The sequence below is a fragment of the Anopheles maculipalpis genome, chromosome 2RL, assembly GCF_943734695.1.
Source record: "Anopheles maculipalpis chromosome 2RL, idAnoMacuDA_375_x, whole genome shotgun sequence".
Classification (NCBI taxonomy): Eukaryota; Metazoa; Arthropoda; class Insecta; order Diptera; family Culicidae; genus Anopheles; species Anopheles maculipalpis.
Genome location: NC_064871.1, coordinates 54,568,932 through 54,587,241, shown reverse-complemented (window position 1 = coordinate 54,587,241; position 18,310 = coordinate 54,568,932). Strand labels below are relative to the sequence as shown.

At 42.1% G+C, this 18,310-nt stretch overlaps 4 protein-coding genes across 6 annotated transcripts in view; all 4 read right to left on the bottom strand.

Annotated features, from left to right (window-relative positions):
• LOC126557215 (DNA replication licensing factor Mcm5) overlaps positions 1–18,310 on the bottom strand; it is a 296,187-nt gene that overhangs the window by 124,671 nt on the left and 153,206 nt on the right. The gene's annotated exons all lie outside the window — the stretch shown is intronic.
• Positions 2,456–4,144, bottom strand: LOC126558846 (2,3-bisphosphoglycerate-dependent phosphoglycerate mutase-like). 2 transcript variants are annotated; one of them, XM_050214920.1, is made up of 3 exons: positions 4,035–4,144; positions 2,879–3,376; positions 2,456–2,622 (listed from the first exon to the last, which is right to left on the bottom strand). In XM_050214920.1, the coding sequence occupies exons 1-3, from the start codon at positions 4,138–4,140 to the stop codon at positions 2,459–2,461; spliced, it is 768 nt and encodes a 255-aa protein (XP_050070877.1). In that variant the 5' UTR covers positions 4,141–4,144; the 3' UTR covers positions 2,456–2,458. The 2 variants fall into 2 exon arrangements, with proteins under 2 accessions (XP_050070877.1, XP_050070878.1); XM_050214921.1 differs by having other exon boundaries at positions 2,456–2,613.
• On the bottom strand, positions 8,330–9,071 carry LOC126559568 (uncharacterized). Its single transcript, XM_050215739.1, has 3 exons — positions 9,004–9,071; positions 8,784–8,936; positions 8,330–8,579 (listed from the first exon to the last, which is right to left on the bottom strand). Exons 2-3 carry the CDS (start codon positions 8,895–8,897, stop codon positions 8,484–8,486), a joined length of 210 nt encoding a protein of 69 aa, XP_050071696.1. The 5' UTR covers positions 8,898–8,936; positions 9,004–9,071; the 3' UTR covers positions 8,330–8,483.
• Positions 12,769–14,530, bottom strand: LOC126558650 (RNA pseudouridylate synthase domain-containing protein 1-like). The gene is made up of 3 exons (XM_050214702.1): positions 14,233–14,530; positions 13,925–14,168; positions 12,769–13,316 (listed from the first exon to the last, which is right to left on the bottom strand). Exons 1-3 carry the CDS (start codon positions 14,467–14,469, stop codon positions 12,895–12,897), a joined length of 903 nt encoding a protein of 300 aa, XP_050070659.1. The 5' UTR covers positions 14,470–14,530; the 3' UTR covers positions 12,769–12,894.

Sequence of the window (18,310 nt, the reverse complement as noted above, 5' to 3'; positions counted from 1 at the left end):
GACCTGTTCTCTGTGCGTTAAAGTCTTGCGATATACTTCGTTATAGCAAAAAGGTTTTTTTATAGCGGAAAGACAAAAAAACGATTAATGTACTACAGAAGAAAATAAAAAGCAAGCAAGTAAGCAAGTCCATCAGTAGCGATTCCACCATAAGACGGTTGATTTTACACTTTCACTACCCTGGGCCCGGTACCGATAAGCCATACCTGTTATGCAATAGTTTGATAAGCATCGGACGGCTTCGAACCAAACCAGCTGTGTAATCATGCTTCATACAAGCACGAAAAAATAACAACACACATTCAAGGCTAATTCGAACACGGTGGCATCTGATCGGCAAGTGTGCCAATGAGTTGTGTGTGAGTGTAGGTTTATTTTTAAATTTTGGGGTTGGCTTCTTACCACTCCACAACTCTTATCAGACTGTGTAGTAGCAGCAGCTAATAATCGATGATTCCGTAGGTATACAATTGCTGCCCGCCCGACGATGCCTTGTCTTGCACACGACAAAAAGGTACTTCACATTTTGTATGGAAGCTACCCCTATTCGACGAGGAAACGTGAACGTCACGTGTAGAGATAAAATACACAGTTTACAAACGTTCACAGTCATCCCACCACAACTGGTCAATTAAGTTTCCAGCAAAACGAAACGGGGCCTGAAATCACAAACATACCGATACGGCAAAGCACTTGAAGTGATGTTTAAAAAACGTATTTTTGCCTGCATTTAGTTAAACATCAATTAAATAAGCTCTTACGCGGGGCGACATTTGAAGTAGCATAATTAAAATCAAACCCTTCGATAGGAAGCTCTTTACTGTGACGATAATACTCAGAAGTGTGTGTGTATTTGTACTTCAAGCAAATGATAGCGAGCAATTTGTGGAGAGCTGACTGCACTTGTACTACATCAATCAGTAGTGGATTGAACAGAGTACAATTGTGCAAGGCTTTTAATGTTTGTTGATAATGTTGCTTCTATAGCCGTTTTTAATTCCAAAAAGCTCTTGTAAACCCGTAATCCTTCAAAGACCGTAACGTATAGTGGTTTTACATATTAATCCTGCCACTGGCAAAGAGGCATTTTGAAGTTGTGGGATATTCCTTCTTCATATTGTGTTTTTCTTGTGATTTGTCATTAGAGTAATCTATGTCCTTACTATTCGTGAATTTTATTCAAAGAAAAAAAATTTTTTTTTTAATTTTCTGGATGAGTTATGGCCAAACAGATCGTTCATCATCTCACATCTATTGAGGAATAGGATATAATCGAGGACAATTTGTACAATTCTGAAAACGAAAACTATATTCTTTGATGGTTATTTTTTATTAAAAACTCTAAGAATCTAAGAATTAAAGCATCCGTTCAAAGGGAGAAATATATTCTGGACAAGATGAACATTGATGATGATAATCATTTATATCATTTATAAAGTATAACATAGCTTTTAAAAGAGTCTCCATCTGCCAAGAGACATCGAAGTCCAAGGGTCTCGCTTACCAGGAGACTTCCTCTTCTAATGAACCCCTCGTAGCGAATTTTATCGACCACGTGATCGTGATCATTTGTTTGATCTACTCAATCGTGAATTACCGATTACCGGTCAACCGGTTTAAACCATTTACCACAAACGATGAAGTAATTACAAACATGAAGAAACAATAAATTTCAGAATATGTATTAAAGTTGATTAAAAAAATATCAAAGTTTTGTGTAGGAACTATTTTGGCGCAGAACAATAACCTCTCCCACGACCAGTTTTGCGTAGAATCGTTATTCTTTGTCACCAACCACCACCAACAAAGTAACCATGTTTAGCTTACAAATGATTTATTTTACGTTCCAACACACATGAATATATGCGCTAAAAAATCTTATTCGATCATTGTTATACACGCGCCATCATAAAACTTTGTAAAACGAGCGACCTATCGATGTAAATTCGATACGGTTATAATACTCCTGCTACTTTTTCTCCTTCTTGTGGGTACGCTTAAAATTAAAGGAAGGCAAAACAAAAATACGGACCTTACTTAGCGACTAATGGATCAAAATTAACGATCAGTTATAAAGTTGTTTTTGCAAAGGTCGGAGGCTGCTGCTTAATATCTTAATTTCTACCAAATCCTTCATCCACAATTAGTAAATTTCCGAACGTAAAATTTACTTTCGATCATATCTAGCTCTGAGCGATGGGTTTTTGTAATGCTAAAATACACAAATAAACAAAAAAAACCTGTCGAATAGATGGACATATAAAACTAGAAAGAAAAAACACTTCCTCTTCCACTGTTCCTCAACTCTGGTACAATTCTTCGCTTTGCGCGGGGAGATGCTATTAAAATATGAACCCTGTCTTCACCCTGTCTGGGAAGCAGGCTCACGTACGATGAGGTAGAGTAGCACCGGACAAATCGGAGTAAAGGGAGGGAGGTAATGGATTAACGCCGGCGTTTACTTGCCACCGATCGAGGCCACCTTTTCCATTGCCTTCAGCACCGTTTCGTCATTCGCCAGGAACCGGATGCCACCGACCATCTTCATCGACTCGTCGAAATCGATTATGAACGGAATACTGTTTGGCAGGTTGAACTTCATGATGTCGGCGTCTGAAATATCTTTAGATGATAAGTAATTGTGGTACGAAATGTGTGTTTTTTTTTAAATGTTGTTCATGGATGGATTTTTAAATCAAGTAAAGAGTGTGTATCGGAAGTGTGCACAAGAAAAAAGAAAGATACGACGGGAAAAAAGAGAAAAATTAGTCAACCATTTCAACCATCCATTTTGTACAAATTTAGTCTCTAACTTTGCTCAATTACTTATCATATAAGGACATTCGAGCGAATGTCGATCTTAAATACTTTAAATTACCTTGAATATGCTTTACCAACCCGCGCAAGCTAGTACCGTGCGCCACAACTAGTACCCGCTTCCCGGCGCGAACCTCCGGTATGATTGAGTCTGTCCACTCCGGCACTACCCGTTCCATTGTCGTCTCAAGCGTCTCGGTCAGCGGGAAATCTTTCTCGTTAATGTGTCGCAACCGTGGATTGTTTTTGATCGCATGATAGTACGGATTGGTCGGTTCGATGGCCGGCGGTGGTACGTTAAAGCTACGGCGCCAAACCTGCACCTGCTCCTCGCCATAGATGTCAGCCATCTGACGCTTGTTGAACCCGGTGAGCGCACCGTAGTGTCGTTCGTTAAGGCGCCACAGCTGCCGAACGGGTATGTCGGTGAGGTTTAGCTCCTTCAGGATAATGTCCAGCGTTTGGTTGGCACGGCGCAGGCAGGAAGTGAATGCGATATCGTAACGCATGTTTTCTCGCTTCAGTGCCGCGGCCGATACTTCCAGCGCGTCCCATTCACCTGCAAGCAAACAAACGCAGACGGAAATGGTGGTTAGGTTCGGTTATCTTCACAGCAAGGTCACATTCTTCGTCCATCTTCTTATGCTACGGCACAATAGTGACGGTAATATGTCTTCTCACTGTCGGCCTGTGTGCGATAAGCTCCGCCAAGTTGAATGTATGGACTCATCATTCTCGACACTATCGCTAGTGCCGCTGGTGGCCAGGGTGGAAAAGCACCACAGGGCTTAATTAAACAAGAAATTTTGTCAGGAAACTGAGAAAGTATCGCGCCCCGAACAGCTTTTCAGTGTATCCGATATTGAACTTTGATTCCTGATAATGACCGTCGAAAAAATTGATGATCAAAATAACTGTTCTTGTTGATACATCCTAGAACCGTCAGCAAGCAATCCGCTCTAAAGCATTGTTGATGTTGTGGGCTTGCACCTAAAAATAGAACGTCCATCGTGATTGAACAGAATCGAATCGCCAACAGCTCGCTGTAAGAGACGAATGAAGTCAAAAGACTCATATCTCTATAAACTAAATAGCCAACCGACCAATAGCTCGATGTGATCTGCGAGTCACACACATTGTAGGCAGGAGAGCAACAAATGCATCGGGGTGAGTGAAAACAGTAAAATATAAAACGAAGGGAACGGGTGGATTATTACCTTCCTCACTGAGACCAACGTCGTGCCAGCCGCAGAAAAGGTTCATCTTATTCCATTCGCTTTCGCCGTGGCGCACAAAGGTAACACTGTACGGCGCTTTATGCATCGTGCGATCGATAGTGTGCGGGGGGAGTAGGAACTTCTTGCTGTGCACGCTTTTGCACCAAAAACCACAATAAACACACAAACACACAGCACACTTGTCGTTGACTTGCCGCTTCCACTTGCTTTTCTGGATCCTAGAAAAAGTTGGAACCTTAGCTGCTCTCTATTGCTGTCGTACGTTCGATAGGGATGACCACTTTTCAAACGATGCTGTCGGACATATTTGTTTCACCTGAAAGCGATGGAAGGGAAATGGAGGAAAGAAAAATGTTAGAATGTTTCACATGAATCAGAAAGGAATGATTTAAACACACGATCTACAAGTCGATCCAACGAACCAGAATGCAAACGGATAATCACAGATATAAATGGGGTAAGTTCTATGTACCGTGCACGGCCACACGCAACACACGTGCCGCTTTCCGAAAGGGCTTCGAGCGTACTGCGACGGTGTCTTCGAGTGGCGATCTGATCGTGCTCTGAGCGCGGTCGATCACGCGCTATGGATTGGTGTGTCCTGTATGTATGCCATGGATATACACCGATGCAGCCAATGCTATGCATGTGTGCTGGCTGACCCCCGCGATACCGCGTCGACGATGCCGAACGACAACGACGACGACAATGACGTCGCCGCTTGCACACAGAGCCAGTGCAGCACAACATCATCATTTTTCGAATAGTGCCGGATCCGCGTCCTTGAGTGTGGTGCCACCATCAAGAAGCACACACATACCGCCGGCGGTTCATTCCACCGTGGTCGAGACCGCGTTCGATTGTGAGCAAGCGAGCAGGCATCGTCTACCAATAGAGGAGCCACCGCGCTTTAACAGTCGAAAACGAACCGACGAACCATTATTTCCTATCCTGATAAGACATCCACAAGAACTGTTTGCGCTCCGGAGGCGAGTGTTGCTCCAGAAACAGAATAAGGGGTGGTGTGTACGGTGGTGCTTCGCTTCATGGGACCGTTACCGATGTGGGCCCGTGTTTGTGGTAATGTCGGGACTAGCAGTAGCATATTTATTCGTGCTCGAGCATTATTCACCTTTCAATAACTTATGGAGTGAATGTTCACATTGAAATAACTGAGGGATTGATAATAGCAACCATTGGATTCCCATTTGCACGCGCTTCACTAAAGAATACTTGTATAATCTGCAAGTTGTATTAGAACTAAGATGGTTATAGAGTTTTCATTTCATCACTTGCAGGTTATACCATTTTTGTTTGGCATTGAGCATTTAAATGCATCACATTCCAGTCGTAATTAAAATATTATTTTCGTACCGTAAGTCCGAATCGTCAGATCAATCTAGAAATCTTTAAATTACTATAATTTTGCACTATACCACATTCGCTGTTAACTTCTTCCTCACGTGCTATTTTACTACTTACAGATATACTTGATAAACGCTGTTATGATACATTATGATTCGAATGTTAAAGTCTATTAATAAATAAACATGTCAATTATACAGAATTTCTTGTTAGATTCAAATTGTGTAAAGACTAATTTTACTCGCGAAAACGAAACGCGGATCATTCATTCCGTTTTATGCAATTGTTAAACTGCATCTAGGATTACATTATTCTGAATCAACATACTGTACGCTTTTAATTGTAGATAAATAAAGCTTAACTTGCTTAAGGAATAATGATTCCAAACGCTAAATTCGCATAAATTTGCTAGTAATGGTTCCACCCATATATCTGTTGATGAGATGACATATCTTGTTAAATTGAATTGTTAATGAAAATTTAAGACACATGTTAGAAAACTGATTTAAGTTAAGTAATGGTTACTTTGAGCCAGCGCTATCGATCAACATTATTTCTTTAAATAATTATAGTAAATCAAGCAGCTTTTCCATTCGAAAAAAAAAACAATTTTTTTCTAAATATTCTTTGTACACATTGAATGAAGCCTCATGGGCCTTGAAGTCAGGCGAAGCTTCTATTTCTCATACCTTGCACCGTGTGTTGTGTTCCGTTTCCGTCGGACGTTTATGTTTTTTGTCTTATTTTGTTTTTTTTTTCATATTTTCATACAAGATCTCGATAAGACGCTTACCGCTCGAATGGAATGCGACACAAACAAAAGCAAAAGGGTACAAAAAAAACAACACAAAAGAGACAACCACTAAGCCAATGGCGCCAGCCCAGCCACGGCCAGAGAGACAAAAACAGAGAAGAGAAAAAAACCGGCTTATGCGGGTATGTCCCTCCCTTTTTCCCTACCGTACCGACCACCATCAGTCTCAGCTGCTCAAGAATTCCATTCATCCTCCTCCAAACCCATTCGTAGCGCCGCTTCATCGGCTTCAGCTTTGCGTTGATGAATGAAATACGGTTCCCTCCGTACCATCGTAGCCGGAGACAAAAACCCACATCATGGTCCGCATTCACAGGCCTGTGGATCGGGTAATTTGTTTATCAGACCGGTGCCGCTCTTATGTGCAGCTGGGCTAAGGTTCATTACACACGGGGTCGCGTGTACACGCATGCCGTAGGGGTTTTGCGTTGCGCAATTACAAAATTGACGAACTGGAGTGTACAGATTGATTTGCCAGCATGCAGGGGTCGGCCGAGATCATTTTGTTGTTCGTTCATTCACGTGCCATGCTCTATGCAAGGGAACATTGAGTTTCTATACGTTTTTTGATAACAGGCCAAAAATTCCAAATTGTTCCAAGGCTAGAAAAATGGCCACCACACGCTGTTTGCTCCACAGATGTTTTTCAAATGGAAAATATGGTGGTGCTGGTGGTGGTAGCAAGTGCTTCTCGTTCTAGTAATCCGTAATAAAAATGCAATTGCTGATTTGCATATATCGATGCAATCTGAATGGATGATCGGTGGCCACCGCCACCAGGTGAATCATCATGCTTGTGTAGGTTGCGTTTATTTGTCGCTTTGCAGGCAATTGGATCCCACGGCATGACTGAGTGTGTCACATTGTGTTGGATTCGGGGTGTTGTGTTGCGTATGCGCAATATATTAAAAGGGGGCAACAAGTCTTCTGTTACTTCCCCGTATTTTACCGCACAGAAGCAGGCTCATCTTTACTGGTCTTATTTTAAGCAAAACGGTACGGGAAAAATTAACCAAAACAAACGTGCCCGGCGGAATTGGAACGCTTGCCTGTGTAAAACTCGTACGATAAAGCAGTTTGCCATGAGCCAGTAGGTTCAAAGAACTCGTGGCACCGCAGTTGGCTTGGCGCAAGGTTGGCTCTTCAGAGTTTTCAATTCATAAGGCAAACTATGTGGCTAGTGGTAGGCATGATTGGGCGGAAGATTCAAAACAAACCTATCGCAGATCGAAATGTGGCAACCCCCTTCACGTTATCCACTCAAGGTCATTTGAGGATCATCACGTTACAACGAAACGAAACCGTACCGTACAGAACCATAGCTACTGCTGCCACTGCTCGTTGAGTGAATATTACACTTTTCAAACTACTGGGAACTAAGAAACCAAACACAGTAGACGAAAACGTGGATACTCCATTCTTTGGCACGCATGGAAGGAATCTGTGTAACGTGCACAGTCGCACAATTTGGCTCAAACACTACCGTATGTTTCTTTCTTCTCGCGTTGGTAGACTTACCGTAACTGCAAACACTTTCGCTGCCAGACGACGCGCACCAAAAGCACCGACGCTGATAAAAGTACAACCACCTCGTACAGGTAGTACCGCGGGACAGAAAGATCACGACACAGAAACAGAATAATAACCGATATTTCTCCCTCAACACCGTCGTGGTCCACCCATAACAAAACACAGCTAATCAAGCGAATGTAAATAAACACAATGTTCAATTACAAGGCGCCTTTGTGTTGGTGACAGGTCGTTTGGGGCAGTGCTGCCAGTTTTTTACTCGCAGCAATTCGGTCGTGTTTATCGTACAGTGGTCGCGACAAATCATTTCACTGCTGCCATTTCACAACATATTTTAGTAATTTGGGGAAAACTATAAATATGAAAATTAATTTTCTGAATTAATCACAACTGTTGCTAGTTCGATGTGGTAGATTAAGGGTGATTCTTTTGGCAAATTCAATTTTTGATTATGAATTCCTCACGTATTCCTCACATCTCCGCAATCTAGTGAGCACAGATTTTAGTCCCAGTAGTACCTCTCGTCATCATAATCGGCTTCCAAATGTTGCCCAAAACACTCCTCTATGTTACGATCCGCCAGGGTACATGCTTTTATTCATACCGAGATCAAAATTTACATGTTGATCTGCAACCACCTGCCGGGACATACCGAATCTAGCGGATTGCCTGTTTTACAGTAGTGTATCACTAGAACGTTCGATCGCCAAACAAAGCATTTAGTTGCCTCCCTTGTACTCACGGACGTGAGCAATGACCCAGATCGGGTAGGCAATCACACCGCCGAAGATGGCCAGACCATGGGCGGTTTTCTCCTGCAGGCGACCGAAAATGAAAGAACAAAAGGTTACGTAATACAAAAACAGCAAACATTCGCTAACGCAGTTGTGCAACAGTTGCTCCCGGATTGTTAACTAGGCTTCATGCACGCTTTTCGTAGCAGGCAGAAGCTTGTGGGGCTAAAGCCTTCAGCCGGGAAACAACTGCCAATCCTGCCGTTTCCACACCGGAACACTTACCACGAGCGATACGCGAACCTGGGGCAGGCTGCTCGTCACGGAGAAGTACGTGCGGCGCTGAAGAGCTTGGGCGGCAGCGGTGGCCAATCGGGGTACGGTAGCGTTGGCAATCATTTTCGCGAGACTGAGCTGCAAACTGCTAGGATTCGTTGACTGAAAGTGTAGCCGAAAACACTGAAAGTGAATAGAAATGCTGGAAAAGCAGCTGATGTTTTCTTACCAGCAAGGGAAAAATGATTGAGCTTCGTTTATTCGGTTGCCCCGGTTATTCGAAACAGCACGGATCATGCAGCTGAAAGTTTGTTCCGTGTTCCGTTTGACCGTTGGCACACCTTACTTTGCCACACCTTCAGCAATATGGATGTAATTTTTTTGTATTTTCAAATGGTTTGTGAATTGTCCGTTGCGACAAGCGAATCAGTGAAATCTGACACCAATTCCATTTCAAAACACAATTATGTTTGGATCGATTTCAAAAAGCGTTTTTATTTCTTTTCAAAAGAAATGATTTAATGTACGTACATAAATTGTTGCCTCTTTTTCTTCTCCTTTTCTTCCTCCGGCTTGATTTGCTTTCACCGACGTATGTTTTAAGAAAAAATCTGGATTCGATTTTAGTTGGTTTTTGGTTGGTTCTTTCGGGTTTTACTATATATAATCGCTTTTACTTACACCTTAACAGCTCAACATCACCCGCCCCGTTCGAGCGTGCGTGTATGTGTGTAGTTGTGTATGTGTGCGCTCGCGTTCTATCTGTTTCATCTGAATGTTTATCAATTTTCCTATAATGATGATTTGCAATCGATTTTAGCGTGTCTGTGTGTGAGAGGTTTTCCTTTTTAAAGATTAATAGGTTCTGGCAATTTCTTCGCTAATCAACAATCAACGAACGGAAACAATCAATCGAATTCTATCTGCAGTAAAGATTAGTTTTTTCGAATGTGGGTGAATTTGTATATGTATGTCGTTTGGTTTCTGTAGTGTTACTGAACTTGATTTTCACCCTTTTTATACAACGTTTTCTTCCGTTTCTTCCGTAGATTTGTCTATGATTGGACATTTGGCGGGAAAACGAGATACAATCACTGTTGGGCGCTATCGATGCTTTTATCATCTCACGATGTGTTCTTATTACACTAAATTGTACCGGGTTTACTCGTGTCCTTTGTTGGCTTATCATGTTCGATCATGTGGACATGTTCCAGCCGCTTGCCTCGAGCAGATTGATTTGTTTCGAGTGCACACACTTTTGTACATTCTTTGTACAATCGACACTAGCCACGTGGAGAAGAACGATCGTTGAACGATCGCGTGGTGTGGTGAAAGTGGAATACGGTTAATGGATCGTATATAGACCTAGGTAACAGACTGTCTTCGCTGCTGACTGCTTCCTGAGTTTGCATTGATTTGATAAAATAAGGATATTTAGACTTACGTTCGGTTAGTGACGACGCTTGTTTGCTCACCGTTATATTACTCTCCGGAGGTTTACTTTTAAGTGTAACATGGCAGTGATGGAAAAACAATGCGAACAATGCTGCTCCGGTCACCACTAAAGTCAAATGGATATCACAAACAGGATTTGCCTCCGTATTCGGTAGTACACATGTTTTACGTAGTGTTTTGTCGTGAATTTCTCTAACGTACACAAGCACAACTTCAAAAAGTGTTCTGTTTTTGTTGTTGTTACCTTCCCTTGCCTGTAACAGGGATGTCCTTTTCGATTACTTATTGTGTACGTTGGCGCATCTCAACTTGATTGTTCTTATCGTTTGTTTTTTTGTGTGAATCTTTACGATCCTCTAAGCGGTTATGTTTGTCCTTGCCTAGGATCATGTTAATCACGCATTCACATTTGAAAGTAACACATTTTCAACCTGTTTTTATGCAGATACAGTATAAAAAATCAATCAAATAATGAACTGAAGGAACAGTATGTCCCGTTTAGATCCTATCCGGTAGTAAATGTTGATCTAATTGAAACGTAGAAGCAAAATCACTGCACTGCAGTCTGTGGTATATTGTACCGCCCTCCGTTCACCAGTATTCGATTTGTTTTTACTTTCGCATTTACATGAAACGACTTAATAAGTGTCGTACGCGATTTTATGTGTGTGCGTGTGTGTAATGGCTTTGTTAAGGTAAGAGTTGAGAAGTTCGGTCCACCTCCGTCCTGTTCTGTTTTTTCGATAGTTTTAAGAGAGTTTTGTAACAAAGCTGACTAGGTATCAATGGAGATCGCCCGACGGTCTGGGACAGAGTGGGTGCAATATCCGCGAATAGTTAATTGAGATAAAGGTACAAAATTGTAAAGTACACGTGACCAATATAGCGTGTGTTTGTGGGGTTTGCTGTCTATTTTTGTTGATATTTTTTCGATTTTTTGCTTTGCCTCAGATACTCGAGGGCCTGACGGACTGACTCTGACTGACTGACTGACTGATTCCCTCCCTCCGGACAATGCTCGTAACTATACTATTAAGAATTATTTTTTTTAAATTTGTTGCCTGTTCGGAAAGCTTTTTAACATCATCTGATTCATCTCACTAACCCTGTACAGTGTCTCGGTTTCTCTCATGTATCGCAATAACAGGTGCATCCGCGAAACTAGCGAAACGAAACTCAAAAACACACAGCTTCATAATAATGTGCGCCATATAAAGTAGCAAACGGTTGCAGTCAAATTTGTGCATTTCACGCGGTACAGCTATTAAAGGTACATAATTTATGTGCATATTAATTAACATTTGGCTTCGTGCAAGTTGCCAACAATTGCTCGCTTAAACAAGAACAGTAAGAGTTAACTAACTTACTACACAACTTAAGAGATCACATAAAGGCTAAATAAGAGATCACATGAAGGAAACCATAACGGTAGCTAGAGCTTTATCATCATTATGCGCAACATTTGCGAAACATGCCTATATGTATTCGGTAAGCCAGGAATGTTTGTCCTTGAATTGTTTTACTGCAATCGTATCGTAATATGCCGGTTTTGTTCGCGCTACTACTTGCTTTTGGCTGTTTATTTAATGGGTGTTTGTGTACGCGCGTGTGGTCGTTATTTTTTTAATCGCTTCTATTTGCTTGATTTTGTTTGTTTGTTTTAATCCCCTCTTTTTATAATGTGGTGTGAAAGTACGTAGTAGTAGTAACTTCGTGTGACTCTGGCGAGAAAACACGATGATCATTTCAATAGTAAATCGCTATCTAATTTCTTCTTTCTATTGCATAAACGGTGTTAGCTTAATGAGTTTCTTTTTGTATCGAATAAATAATTTACCAGCTTTCTACTTGTGAAAATTGTGTCCTTTGCTTTTAACTTGCCAAAAACCAAAAAATTGAGTACGAACTTCCTTATCGGTAAACTTTAGCGAGCACAAAAGTACGGTTTAGAATTTCCCTCCGGATTATTTCTCCCTACCGGCAGCCATTTGTCATTTGGCGCCTTTTGGATGTGGTTTGTGTTGTGTGTTTTTGCTAGACTACAGTCTTCTCTGGATACCACTGTCCACTCCATATCTCGGAGAGGGAAGCTTTTGAATGTCACTTATCTATGGGCCTATGTCTCTTAACGTTGCTCAATTACTTTTTTTCTAGACTAGCGCGTGTTTGGTTGTGTTGACTAGGTATTAATCTCTCCTTTTACGCCACTTGAAATGAAGATCATTCGAGTCCTACTAATAATTATAATACATCATCACATTGCAGTACCGTGAAGTGTGAACATGAAGATAAACTTAAATCGAATCGAGTATATTTATTTCGCTTGCGTAAGGATATTTAATCTTGCGTTCTACGATTCTATCGACTGTAAGGAACGGTAAACGATAACCGCCCAAAAAGTCCTAGACCTACACACCTCCCTACGGCTTTGTAAACGATCGAGAAAACGTGCTTTTTCTTTAAGTTGAAAAATTTAGTTTTTGAGGCCCACGTTAACCGAAAACAGGGAGGAGAAAATAATATGAAAAACAACGGGTTTGGTCTAGAGCGAATAAATTCGAGAAAAGGAACGAATATTTACATTCAACCGGCGCCGGAAATGGTCCAACCGAAACGTGAACGAACGTGACCTACAAAAGTATATTCTACATGGTTCCCACAAATGTTAAAATGAGTCAATGATGTCGAACGCGTTCGCAATGCTGTTCACCTGCTCCACCACCTTCCACTTGTACTTGAGCGCCTTCTCCGTAAAAGGATCGTCCGTCTGGATGTCGAGATTTTCGATCGTGTTCGGCAGCACCAGCCGGAACGCGTGCAGAAACATGCGCGGTGGAGAGGTGTCGATCTTCAAACTGTACGTATAGTCGCCTACGATCACGTGCCCGATCTGCGAGCAGTGCAGTCGCAGCTGATGCCGTCGGCCGGTGATCGGCCGTAAAAGCACTTTGGTGACGGGTTTCCCATTGTAGTAGCCCCGATCTAGCACCAGCACCTTTGTGATACTGCGACGCGGATTTTGGCAGAGTTCATCCTCGAGGATGGTGCACATTTTCTTGCTAGTATCCTTGAACCGTACGTCTTCGCCTGAAATGCGTTCGAATCCGTCGTTAGTGTAATTGTTATTTTTCATTTCATAATTTGTTTCAATACAATTGAAGAAGGATGACATGTCGTAATGATCGGGATGGGACAGACCATTAAGAAATAGCAACTACATTCAACCGAAAAGAAGCAATAAATTATACTTGATTGAGCATGTGTTCGAAGCTCAAGAAGCTGTAGGAGATCTAAGGCACTGGTAAGTTAGAGTCGTACATATTGACCACAATGCAATACACTTACATACACAAAGAAGCGGTAAAATTGAAGCCAAAGCTCCTTAAGGCTTTACCAAAGCGTAAAGTAAAGGAAAGTCTATAAAACAACCGTACACCAAATTTATCGCCAATTCGTTGACAACAATTATAATTAAAACAAATAACATGGAACGAGAACGAAAAGAATCGACGAACGATTGGTAAGAGAAAACGATGGACTGATAAATGAAAAATCGATCCTTACTCTTTGGGGACAAAAAGAGTAAACATTAGAGGGTTCAGAACACAGTACACATTCGAAGACAACACTAGAGAAGTCAGCTTGGAATTATTCTCATTGGAATTAGAAGCTAGCGTGTGTGGTTAATGACTTACCGATTGCTATGTCGATCACCTCCTCATCGAAATCGGTATGTCCACGAAGTAAAGCTAGATAGTATTTTCTGGCACGCTGCTCCTCGAACACCTGACAAACCTCCTTGCAAGCGTTTTTATTCAGCGGAATGCAAAGTATTCCACTAGTGGCGAAATCCAACCGATGGGCGAAATAGAAGTCATGCGTTAGATTATCCTGTACGTACTCGGGAAATTGTTTTCGCATGATTGTTTGCACCGTTTTCTGCAAATGAAAAAGATTTCATACCATTAAATTTTTATTGCCATCAGCAAACAAACCGACCTACCTTTTTAGTATCATTAGAATTGATCAGCAAATCGTGTTTTTTGTTGATCACCAAAAAGTTGCCGCTAGTATACAGCACATCAACCGTTTCGTCCTTCTTCTTGTAATTGTTGCCCTCGCACAGGGAGAGTATGAAGTTTACGAACCGATCGCATAGGACTAGGAAAGCTTTAACGATTTTCTCCACAAGCCCGGTGGAAAAGAACTGAACGATACGATCCACGATTTCATCTATCATTCTGAGAAGCGTATATCACCCGTTCACAACTTCCCGAATAGCGTCGGGAATGGCCAGACCACAAAAGTTGCTATAATAGGAGAGCTGACAGGAGTGCCTACGTGCAGGATGCAGTACGGCGAGCGGATGTACCCAAATGCGACAACACAGGATGCCGAGCCTGTCAGGACGAAATCGATGAGTTGGCCAGTATTTGAAAGAACGCTTCTAGCAGCAGCTCGTTATTAATTCAAGCAGCATCTCAGCGCGCTTGAAGCCTTGAAGGACCTCATTCGTAACGTAAACGCGATTGGCTCCTGCTGGTCGGGCAGTCTCAATGACACGGACTACTGCTGTAAATACCATGAGGCTTGGCTGCCGCTGGAAGGATTTGCCCACGTTGTACCCACGTTGTTACGATTCCTGACTTCGATGAGTCTTGTTTTGTGTGAATGCCTTTTTCTACTCCATTTGTGTTTTTTTTTTCTTCACCCGATGCCTTGTTTTTGCAACAACAGTATGTGTGTATGTGTGGCTGTTGTGACGGAGCGGCCGTTCGCAGCAGAACAAGATTTGCTCGAAGCACTACAACACTTTCTTCACTTTGAGTCACACTTTGCAGAAAACGTACAGTAAGATAGCGATGCAAAGGGGATTTAATAAATGGCAACAAATCTTCCCGAAATTGTTGCAAATTTCAGGACCTTGCAGCACTCCAAATTGTCTAATTGTTTTTTTGCTTGGTTTTGGTTTCTTTGCTTTCGTTTGTCAAAGCTGTTAGAACGGTTGTCAAAGAACTGCTATTTGGGTCGGTTCTGTTCGAACATCTGTGATCGAAAATCGAGGAAAACTTGTGTGCTCGATTACCCGGGTGGAATCGGTAGGGAAGAATTCGCGGAAATTGCGTTGACGTACAACTTTGTTGTGAATTGTGTATTTGTGTTCTATTTGGTGTTTTGCTAAAGTACTTAGCGATGTTTGAAGAGCATAAGTAGATGTCGGTTGTTCCGTAGGTAACATCCGCCAAAAATCGAAGCGCCGTCCATCAAAGCTTGAAATAAATGTGTCCTTTTGGTATCAGACGAAACGTTCGCTTGTACACATTTCAATGCCGTTTGAAATGTGCTTATTTAATAATGTAATTTAATCATTACTTGCGATCGAAACTCTTCCATTGTGAATATTTCAGTTAAATTGCTGTTCTGTAGTATACTTATTTGCATTTTTTTTAAATTATCGCTTAGTTGTGATTCCATAAATAAATAACCTTAGTGAAAAATGTACTTAATCGTCTGTACGTTGCAAAAAAAAGTACTTAGGATATGTTATGTTTGGGTCTGATTGGTGATTGTATACCCGATTGTAGTGATTGTATACCCAATGGCCTGCCCAACATCCTTGCGCTAAAATCGAACGCATTTTCGAACGACGAACGATTTTCTTTCCATCGACAGCACCGCTGTGCAGTGTTTGATTAGCATTAGAACGAGAGTGTGTGCAAAGTGTACAAGCGTCGTCGTCACGATAAGGAATAGGTGCGTGCGTGCGTGCGCTGTGGCAAAGAGGATGAGGATGTTTGGTACCTGCAGCTGGCAAAGAGTGTGCTGAAAAAAGGTGTTACACGTACGCCGAAAGTAATGCACAATCTCGCGATTCTCCAATCAATGTCTGTGGTTTGTTGTGCAATGGTGTAGCAGCAGGCGAGCGGTACAAGTGATAACGAGAGTGAGTGTGTAGAAAGTGGATTTGTGGTCAAAAAGAGACAACGGTGGAACGTGGATTGAAGTGAAAAAGTTTTCCACAGAAAACATACCGCTTCCAGGGGACATGATCCTCAGAAGCATGCTTTCCGGTAGTAGTTGTCGTCGTCGAGCGTGTCCCAGCGGTGTCCCGGTGCTGCGCCTTCGAAACGAACCCGTCCGCTCGATGGACACGGTAACTAAACAACACTACCGGATGCCGAAGGTCGTGGTGATTGGTGGATTGAATGGTGAGGCCAAGGGTGCTGCTCTAATGCTGGCCAATAGCGGAAGTTAATGCATAGGTATGTATGTGTCTGTCTGTGCGTGTGTATGCAGAGCACCATCTCATATGCTGACGATTTAATGATACACATTAGACGATACGTTAGTGACCTTCGGTTTGGTTTGGTGTTGTCGATCGACCAGACATTCGGGTCAGGGTCTCGGATGTGGGGGTGACCAAAGGAGACGGGAATAGAAGCAGTGTGATAAAATAAGTGCCGTACTTCACACATGCATGCGTGACGGTAGAAGTATGCTAATGTTTTCGTAGCAGTGAAACCATGGCGACCAGGTCGCGGGATCTTTACCTTTTCGTCGCTATAGAGATTGATGTACGCAATATTTGTTACCAATGATCAATTCGTGAATCGATCACTATTTTCTTTTATTGGAAATGGCGGAAAATCATGCCCACGAATGACTATTTTAATATGCATTGATCAAGTTGATAAAACTATGTATTTTCTAGCATTTTATTTTAAATCTATCATAGTAGCGTTCCCCACTTGCAACATGCAAAAATGAGCAGGCGTTATTTTAATCTTTACTCAAGATGATGAAATTCTATAGTGAATAAAATGAGTATCTGTCAACGCAATAAAAATGCGTACGCTTGGGGAACGTAAGGAAATGTGTTCTTCTCCCGAGCAGAATAATTTTTTCGTCCCGTGGCGCATAGTTTCACGTATCATGGAAATTCTTCGGCGCGGTGGTTCACTAACAGATCTTTTGCCGGGCGAAAGAATGGTTATCGATTTTGCCATCGTGTGCTTAACGTACCGGATAATACCACAGCACACTGAAGGGACGCTTCAGGGAGAGCTAGGGCGGTAGTCCAAAGGTGCTCCAATTACCCGCAAACTAGATTCGGGGTGAACGAATGGGACGACAACTATTTCAAGGAAAAATAAAAAAAAGTGTTGACAAATCCAGGGGATGGTGGTTGGTACCATCCCAATTCCATCATCAGTAGTGACGCATACCCGGATTCCCAGGGACTAGCTGGGAAATGGAGCATTTGTTTGGGTCGCAACAGATCGATTTTTCTTGGCTCTAAAGACCAATACACAGACCAGCTCGTTTCTATAGCTATTTGTTCAACAAATGCAACTATTTTGAAGGTATTTGCAGTGAAATTATTTAAGTCATATTGTTTTCTAACTACCTTTGTTGCAGTCGACATTGTAGTTTAACTCGTTTTACCACATTTAGCTTAAAACTTGACAGTAAAAAAAGCACATGCCTATGATGTCATCTTCGTTGGTATGCGGTTGTTAGAGTAAAATCACGCAGCAAGGAAGGCAAACTTGCAAATGGATAAATTAAATATGTTGATTGGTTACGCGCTTGACAACTATCGTGCCGGCCCCATACATACTATATTTCACCATTCTAGAAATCATTCTCCTTCTAGTGAACAAATGGTTTGGAATATGTGGAATTGTGGAAGAAGCATCGAAAAGGCTTTTGCCTTGCATGATCAATTGGATGATATGTGGCTATGGTACGTACGAGCAAGACTCAATTTTTCCTACCAACCTGTGGTTACGTGGTGGGCAAAGCAAGTTGCCCCTTGCACAGGAGCGCAAGTCATCCTGTACGATAACAGCCCCAAAACGCTTGTGAGAGTGCGTTTTCCAGTTGAAGAGCATTTCTCGTCAGCGGGGCAAGCCATGAATGAACCGTTGCGTGATATTTTCGCGAAACAGACAGAGAGTAAGAGAGCAGCATCACAAGCCGGAGAGCTTTACGGCTTGCGATGTTCCTGGTGTATGTGTGTGTGTGTATGCTTATACTACGGTTGCTACAACTGACTACTAGCATTTTTCTGCTCACGT

Excerpts from the sequence above, each read along its gene's own strand:
- LOC126558846 (XM_050214920.1), bottom strand. The coding sequence starts at position 4,140 with ATGCATAAAGCGCCGTACAGTGTTACCTTTGTGCGCCACGGCGAAAGC. Across the intron at positions 3,377-4,034 it reads CGTTGGTCTCAGTGAGGAAG|GTGAATGGGACGCGCTGGAA; the intron begins GTAATAATCCAC and ends GTTTGCTTGCAG. Across the intron at positions 2,623-2,878 it reads GTTGGTAAAGCATATTCAAG|ATATTTCAGACGCCGACATC; the intron begins GTAATTTAAAGT and ends TATCATCTAAAG.
- LOC126559568 (XM_050215739.1), bottom strand. The coding sequence starts at position 8,897 with ATGATTGCCAACGCTACCGTACCCCGATTGGCCACCGCTGCCGCCCAA. Across the intron at positions 8,580-8,783 it reads AGGTTCGCGTATCGCTCGTG|GAGAAAACCGCCCATGGTCT; the intron begins GTAAGTGTTCCG and ends GGTCGCCTGCAG.
- LOC126558650 (XM_050214702.1), bottom strand. The coding sequence starts at position 14,469 with ATGATAGATGAAATCGTGGATCGTATCGTTCAGTTCTTTTCCACCGGG. Across the intron at positions 14,169-14,232 it reads ATTCTAATGATACTAAAAAG|AAAACGGTGCAAACAATCAT; the intron begins GTAGGTCGGTTT and ends TTTCATTTGCAG. Across the intron at positions 13,317-13,924 it reads GGTGATCGACATAGCAATCG|GCGAAGACGTACGGTTCAAG; the intron begins GTAAGTCATTAA and ends AACGCATTTCAG.